Source organism: Cystoisospora suis (genome assembly GCF_002600585.1).
Source record: "Cystoisospora suis strain Wien I chromosome Unknown contig_3276, whole genome shotgun sequence".
Taxonomy (NCBI): Eukaryota; Apicomplexa; class Conoidasida; order Eucoccidiorida; family Sarcocystidae; genus Cystoisospora; species Cystoisospora suis.
In genome coordinates, this window is record NW_027156071.1 from 1 (window position 1) to 7,172 (window position 7,172).

A 7,172-nucleotide genomic window follows, 5' to 3' on the forward strand; every position below is an offset into this window, starting at 1 on the left:
TAGCGCATCTAGTGCATGCTTTTACGAACGCTTCTATGTCTTCGTCCATTTTGGGCCACCAGAAGTGTGTTATAGTTGCTGCCTTTGTCCTGTCTATTCCTGGGTGGCCCGCTAAAACGTGGTCGTGATAGTGCGCTAGTATTTCCTTCCTTAGCTCCGCCCCCGGCACGCACACTTTCCACCCGGCACGCACACGGACCTACAGAAATTGGTTTTTCCACACATATTCACGCTGGTTATACCACACATGATCTTTTCTCTCTTCGTCTATCCCCTCTCGCGCCGCTTGTTCTCCTCGGTAGGGGACCACGGTATCATTTCTCACGGTCCCGCGGGCTATTCTCGTCGGCGTTGCGAAGTCTCTGCATGCAAGGTACGCTCGTTCCCATCGGCGCAGCTCTTCTTCGTTTGCTCTCCAGCGTCTTTTTTCTCTGCTTCCTCGAATTGCTCCTACTAGGTCTGGTCGCCTGCTTATTGCGTCTGCTACTACGTTTTGTTTCCCCGGTTTGTACACTATTTTGATGTTAAAGTCCGCCAACTTGTCCAACCAGTAACCTAGTCTGCTTGTTACCTGGTTTTGCGTTAGCATCCTGCTCAGGGTTGCGTGATCCGTTTCCACCGTGACCAACTTGCTTCCGATGAACGACTTCCACTTTGTAAGTGCGTACACGATTGCCAATAACTCGCTCTCGTACGCTGGTAGGAACTTGTCCCGGGTGCCCATCTTCTTTGATTCGGAGGCGATCGGGTACCCATTCTGCTCCAGCACCGCTCCGACTGCATGCTTGGACCCGTCTGTTTTTATCGTTATTGGCTCCTCTGGGTCGAAGATGTGTACGTTGGTGGCGTCCATCAATTTCTTCTTCAATTCGTGCACGGCCTGTGAGTGTGTTGGTCCTCACGTCATATCCGAGTCTTCTTTTAGTAGCTGGTGTAGGGGGTGGGCCGTCTTGTTGAAGTTGGGTATCAACCTTCGGTAAAACCCCACCATCCCCAAGAAGCCTCTAAGCTGCTTTCTGTTTCTCAAGACCTCCGGCCAATTTTTTATTGTCTCCACCTTTTTTGGGTCCGGCGAAACCCGACCCGGTTCTATTACGAACCCCAGGTACGTTGCCTTCTGCGGAGCGATATCACACTTTGCCGCATTAAGGAACAGCTCGTTCTCCCTCATCCTCTCAAACACCGTCCTCAAATGTTGCATGTGGTCCGTCTTCGATCGTGAGTAAATTAACACATCGTCCAGGTATACGATCACGAACTCGTCAAGTTCTTTGATGAAGATTGAATTCATTAGATATTGGAATGTTGACGGGGCTCCGGATAGCCCGAATGGCATTACTCTGAATTGAAACGTCCCGTAGCGGGTCCGGAACGCCGTCTTCCACTGGTGTTCCTCCACCACTTCTACTTGGTAATATCCTTTCTGTAAGTCTAGTTTTGAGTACCACTCCGCCTTTCCTAGCTTGTTGATTAGATCTTGTATCCTCGGAATTGGATAGGCGTCCTTGATCGTAATTCCGTTTAGTGCTCGGTAGTCGATTACCAAGCGTAGCGATCCCTCCGGCTTTCCCACGAAGAAGACGGGGGCGGCTATAGGCGATTGTGAGGGAATAATGAATCCTTTGTCAAGCAGGTCTTTTATGTATTTCTTTAGTTTTGTTAGGTGTTCTCCTGAAAGGTTGTAGCATTTGGTGGGATAATTGGGCACCTTTCCTGGGATTGTAGGGATTTGGTGTTTGATCTTTCTGTCCTTCGCTGCTCCGGGTGGTAACGTTCTAAAAATGTCGCTGAATTCGTCTACCAACTCTTTGAACTCCTTTTCTAATAGACGTCCTTCTTTCTTTATTTGTTCACTTGGCGGCGTTGGGTTCGTACCTAGCGGTGGTTGCGCCGAAAAGCATGCTTCCCTGTCTTTTCTTCCTTCCCCTACTTCTTCTGGCAGTTGCTCTAGTTTGATTGCCCCCATGAACTCCACTTGTCCTCTTTCTACCCACCTGCGGAACTGCACCATTGAACAGACTTCGATCAATCTTTTCTCCGCCTCTGACTCTCTTTCTTTTTCCTCTTCCTCCTCCGTTTCTTGTTCCCGCTCTTCTGGCCTCCCCGCTGCTCGCCTTACGTCTGCCAGTTTGAACTTTTTCTCTTCCGACACCCTCTGCTTCCCTGTTCCACTTCCGTTTTGTTTTTCTTTCCGCGCCCTATTGCGTCTCGTCTTGGTTGTACACTCCTCTTCCGTTCTTTCTGTCCTCTCCTCGGTCTCCTTTTCTTCCTCCCCCAGCTTAATCGTAAATGGTATTTTGTCCTTGGGGTTCGCCGTTCTCCCTTTCTTGTTGCCCTCTTTTTTTTCGTTTTGTCTTCCTGCCCACGTTAGTGCTGGCAGCTCCTCCTCCGCTACTGCTGGCAGTCCCCTTGGCCTTGTTAGGGATTCGTCCGTCCATCCTGACCATCGCCGGTCCCGGCTTTCTCCTGCGTCCGCCTGTTTTGCTCCGCCCCCTGTCTGACACACCACACCTTCTCTTCTGAACTCACAGCGCATTCGCGTTTCTGTCATGAAGTCCATTCCTAGTATCAATTCTTGTTTTACGTCTGCTACTGTTAGCGGGTGATTCCCTTTCCAGTTCAGCACTTCCAACCGTGGTTCTGTCACTATGTGCGTTGCCTTCCCTGGTGCTCCCGTCACGCCCTCGAACTGGTACGTCTCCTCCAGTTCGGTCGCTTCCAACTCCACGCTTTGTACCACCTCCAGGTGTACAAAGCTTCTTACTGCTACGCAGTCTAACAACGCCTTGGCTTCCTTTCCTCTTACTTTTACTGCTATTATTGGAGCTTGGTGTTTCAGCGCTGGGAGGTTCGCTTTTCTTCCCTTTTTGGTCTCCTTCGCGTCCTGCCCCTTCCTGGCTCCCTTGTTTCCCTCGTTCCGTTGTTTCCGCGCGGTCGCCTTGTCCTCGTCCTCTTTTGCGTCTTCTGTTCTCTTCTCTGGCCTCTCCCTGACCACTAGCGCTCTACTTCTCTTTCTCTCGGTACTGTCCTTCGGGCCGCCGCGCTTTGTGCGCGCCTTGCGCCCTTTCGTTTCCCTTGTCGGGCCTTTCCTCTTTTGCTTCTCTGGGCTGCGCTCTGGCGCATGCTGGTGCTTGTTCTTCCGCCTCTCGTGCCACGCTCTGCTGCTGGCTTTTTGTCGCGCCTGTTTTTTTCTCCTCTTTTCCTTTTTCTTTCTGTGGTTGTTTCCTCTTGTGTTTCCTTCTCCTTTCGTTGCGCTGGTTCTCCCGGTTCCCTGCTTCTCGATTTACGCCTTGGCGTCCCCTGCTTCTTAAAGGTGCTTGGCGCCGCCTGTTCCTGCGGTCTGCCATTTTTCCTCCCTTCTTCGTTTCCCGTCTTTTTCCCTCTTCCATTGCTGACTCTCTTTGTCTTGTTTGTTTGTTTGTTTGTTTTCCGGGCTCTTCCTTTCCTCGCCCGGTCTTTTTCTTCCTTTTCCCGCGCTTGGGTTGCCCGTTGTTGGCGCCGCTCGGTGTCGTTCCCTAGTGTTTGCTGCTGCTTCTGCTTTCCTCTAGTTTCTTTCTGTCTTTTTGGTTTTCTGCTTCTTTCGCCTCTTTTTTTCTTCTTGCTTTCTCTTTTCTTTTGTGCCTTTAGGCCCTTTTCTCTCCTCGGGCTTCTCCGCGTCGGCCTGTCGTTTTTCCCGCTTCTTCTCTCCGGCCCCTCGTATTGCTCTTTCCCTTGTAGGGTGGTTCCACCGACCTTCCCCGTGGTGGTGTTTTCGCCACCCTTGGGCCGACGTGATGCTTTGTTTCCTCTGCGGTTCCGGCCCCCTACTGGCCGCTCCCCTTCTTCTGCTTGCGTAGGCCTGCGTTCGGCGCCCCTTGTGTGTGCGCGTCTCCACTTCTCGCTTGTCGCCTTCGACTTCCTCTCTTTTCTTCTTGTCTTTTTTCCTCTATTTGTTCGCCGTTTCTCTTTGCCGTTCCTTTTCGCCGTCCTCCGTTCGTTCTTTCTCCTTTCTTCTTCGGTCTTCCCCTTCCGGACCTCGTGGCGTTTCACCCTTGGTGCTGGTCTCCGCGTCTCCCTTCCTCCTCTTCTTCCGTCCCCGCTGTTATTCCCTCTTCTTCTTCTCCCTGTTGCTGTTTGCGCTTTTCCCCTTTGTTTCTCCGCTTTTTCCCTAATTGGGCTTCCCTGGTCTCCGTTCCGTTCTTGTTCTCCCCGCCGGGTCTGTCGTTCCACCCTCCGTTGCCGCCTCCGCTGTCTCCTGCGCTCCGTAAGCGCGTCGTTCCTTTTCTCTTTTTTCTTTGTTCTCCGTTTTGGCCTTCTCCTTGTGCTTCTCTCTCCGGTGTCTGTTTCCCTCGGCCTTGTCTTCTCTGTTTTCTCCTACTTCCTCGTGTCGCTTCGCCCTTCGCGGGCCTCTGTTGGTTTGTTCGTCGTTCCCTTTCTTTGTTCCACCCATTCTTCTTCCCTTTGCTGTTTGGTGTTTGTGTCGTTTTCCTTTCAGGTTCCTTCTTCCTTCCTTCTCTTTTCCCTCGTGGTGGCCCCTCACACTTCTTCTTCCTCTCGGGGCTTGCCCTTTCTTTGCCTTCCTTGGGAGTTGTCCCGCTTCCTTCTTTCTTCTTTTGGGGCGGCCCTTCTTTTTCTTTGCTGTTTGGCCCCTTCTGTTCGCGATGGACTTCCTTGAGGACCTCTTTTCCCCCCCTAAGAGGGCTCGGCCTGCTTCTGCTTCGGAGGAGAGCTCCTTGGACGTTGTATCGACCGCCCGTTTGGCCGTTCCTTCCTCTCCGGCTCCTCCTCCTGCGCCTCGCGGCCTCCGCGGGGCGCTTTTCACCGTGAGTTCCACCTTGTCCTTTTCCTTGCCCTCTTCTCCTCTTTCTTGTCTCTTTCCCCGCTCTCTTCTTTTCCCCGTTTTTCCTCCGCCCGCCGCGCTATTTGTTGCGTTCCTCTTTTCTTCCCCCTGTCTCTCGCTGTTCGTTTGATCCTTGTTTTTTGCTGTCCTTTGTTTTCTGTTTCCAGGATCGCCGTGCGGTGGACTTCCTCGAAGATTCTTTCCTAAGCTTCTTTCGCCCTGGCTTCCATCCCATGGTTGTTGTCCCTTTCGGCTTACGCAGCGCTGTTCGGTATTTTCCCCGTTTCCCTTTCTGGGTGACCCGAGCGTCAGTAGTCGTCCAGCCCAGGTCAAGTACGTTATCTTTCCACATTGTTGTCTGTCCTTGCTGTGTTCGTGTCTCCTTCTTCTTCTCGTTGGTATTGTTCTTTCTTCCCTGTTTTCTCCCTTATTGCTGTCTCCCTTGTGTCCAGATGCGGTTTCCCTTTGTCTTGCAGGGCTCATGACGGCGTCGGGGAGTTCTTCATCCGCTCTCGCCCCGGTACGTGCCTCCTCCTCTGCTGTCGTTATGCGGCGTTTCCCTTCTTTCCCGCGACTACCGGTCAGCGCTTCCCCCTTCGTATAGCTGTTCCTTTGTAGGTGACGAATCTCACTGGCGTCACCTTCGGAGTTGGATCGTTCCTTACTCGAAGGGTGTGCGCCATCCTTTTGTAAGCGACGGGGGCCTTCGCTGTGTGACGGTGCTAAGTTTGAGCCCCAATCAGGTGAGCCTCCTTTTTCTTGCCACGGTTCGCTGTTCGTGTCCCGCTCCGTCTCTTGTTCATGCTGCTGTTTTGTTTCCTGCAGTTCGCTTATGCCCTTTTGTTGCAGCGTGAAGTCTATACTTTGGAGCTCTATCACTCTGACGTACAATCGCCCGCGCTCTTCGAGCTCCTTCTTACGCTGACTCGCGTTTGGCGTCGGCTCGGTTGCCCCTGGCTGTTTGAGTCCTCCTACCGGGTTTACGTAGTCGAACACCGTCCCGTTGGCTGGGCTACCTCGTACCATATGTTGGAGGGGCGTGGTCACGCTTCGGCTTCTGTAGCGCGCCCCTATCGTATTCCTCCTGGTTATCTCCGCTGCGAGCCTTTCGTTGTCCTGTTTGGCGGTCGTCCCTATCTTCCTCCGTTGTTCGACGCCGAGATCGCTTCCGGTGCTTTTTTGCCGATGTTTCCTCTTCTTCCTCCTCTTCTCGTTGTAGCGACGCGTCCACTGCTGCCGGCAGGTTTTCTCCCTCTCGCTGTCGCGGCCGTCGCGCGGGTCTTCTCGGAAAGCGTTCTCGGGTTGACGTTATTGCTTGTGACTCTTGTGCTGTTTCTGTTAGTTCCGACAGCTCGGAGGGTTCCCGCGACTCCGCTCTTGGTTCGGCGCCCCAGACATGTGCCTACATTCACCCCGGCCCCCCTGCTGACGTGGACGTGGTCCGCGTTCTTCCTCCTGACGGCGTTGACTCTCGGTTGTTGGTAGAACACGACCGGCACCCTCATGGACCTCCTGCTCATCCCGACGTTCCTATCGTCACTTCTCCGCGCCACTGATCGTCCCCTCTCGTGGGTCCGGGACCTTCGTTTTCTCTTACTGTTGGGCTTCGTTTGTACTGGGCTGCTTTCCCGTTCCTCTTTCCTCGGGTCGTCCGACGTGTCCTTCCCCCGGTCTTCTACGTTTTCCTTTCTCATTCTCCTCTTGTTATGCTTGTTCTCTCCTTGGCTGGTCTGTGTAGGTAGTTTCTGTTCTGCTTTCCTCCCTCGTTCTTGGTCCCCTTGTCGGTCGCCTTGTCTGGGCCTCTTCTTTGTTCGCTCTCTTCTCCGCCTTGCTGTTCCTGTATCGTCCCCTTCCTGGTGGAGTCCTAGCTCCCCCTCTTGGCTTCTTCGTGCTGACGGTCTTCGTGATCGGTTCCCCTTGGAAGGGCTTGGCCCCCCTCGTGGACTCCGTGATTCCTTCCTCCACCTCGTAGCAGCTACACGTCGCTGTTCTTGCTGTTTGCGCGGGATGATCTTTGCGACTGTTTTACGCCGCTGGGCTAAGACCAAGACGGCTGACTTTGCAGGTGTTCCGCGTTGTTTGCGCGGGATGATCTTTGCGGTTGTTTTACGCCGCTGGACTAAGACGAAGACGGCTGACTTTGCAGGCGTTGCGCGTTGTTTGCACGGGATGATCTTTGCGGTTGTTTTACGCCGCGGGACTAAGACGAAGACGGCTGATCTTGTAGAAGGCGCATGTAGCCTACGCAGCCTTGCTTTTGCGGTTGACCTTCGCCGCCGCCTGCCTAGTTTTCCGCCGTAGTGGTAGTTGATATATCGCTGCTTGGTTGTCGTTCGTATTGTAGTTTGAGGCA

The 7,172-nt window shown here is 53.3% G+C and overlaps 2 protein-coding genes across 2 annotated transcripts; both read right to left on the minus strand.

Moving 5' to 3' along the window:
* Nucleotides 1-199: 199 nt before the first annotated feature.
* Nucleotides 200-853, minus strand: CSUI_006462 (retrotransposon ty3-gypsy subclass; the record flags this gene model as incomplete). The annotated part of the gene is made up of 1 exon (XM_068066621.1): nucleotides 200-853. One exon carries the CDS (start codon nucleotides 851-853, stop codon nucleotides 200-202), a length of 654 nt encoding a protein of 217 aa, XP_067921402.1.
* Nucleotides 854-898: 45 nt separating this feature from the next.
* On the minus strand, nucleotides 899-5,845 carry CSUI_006463 (retrotransposon ty3-gypsy subclass; the record flags this gene model as incomplete). The annotated part of the gene is made up of 2 exons (XM_068066622.1): nucleotides 899-2,519; nucleotides 4,659-5,845. The coding sequence occupies 2 exons, from the start codon at nucleotides 5,843-5,845 to the stop codon at nucleotides 899-901; spliced, it is 2,808 nt and encodes a 935-aa protein (XP_067921403.1).
* Nucleotides 5,846-7,172: the final 1,327 nt, after the last annotated feature.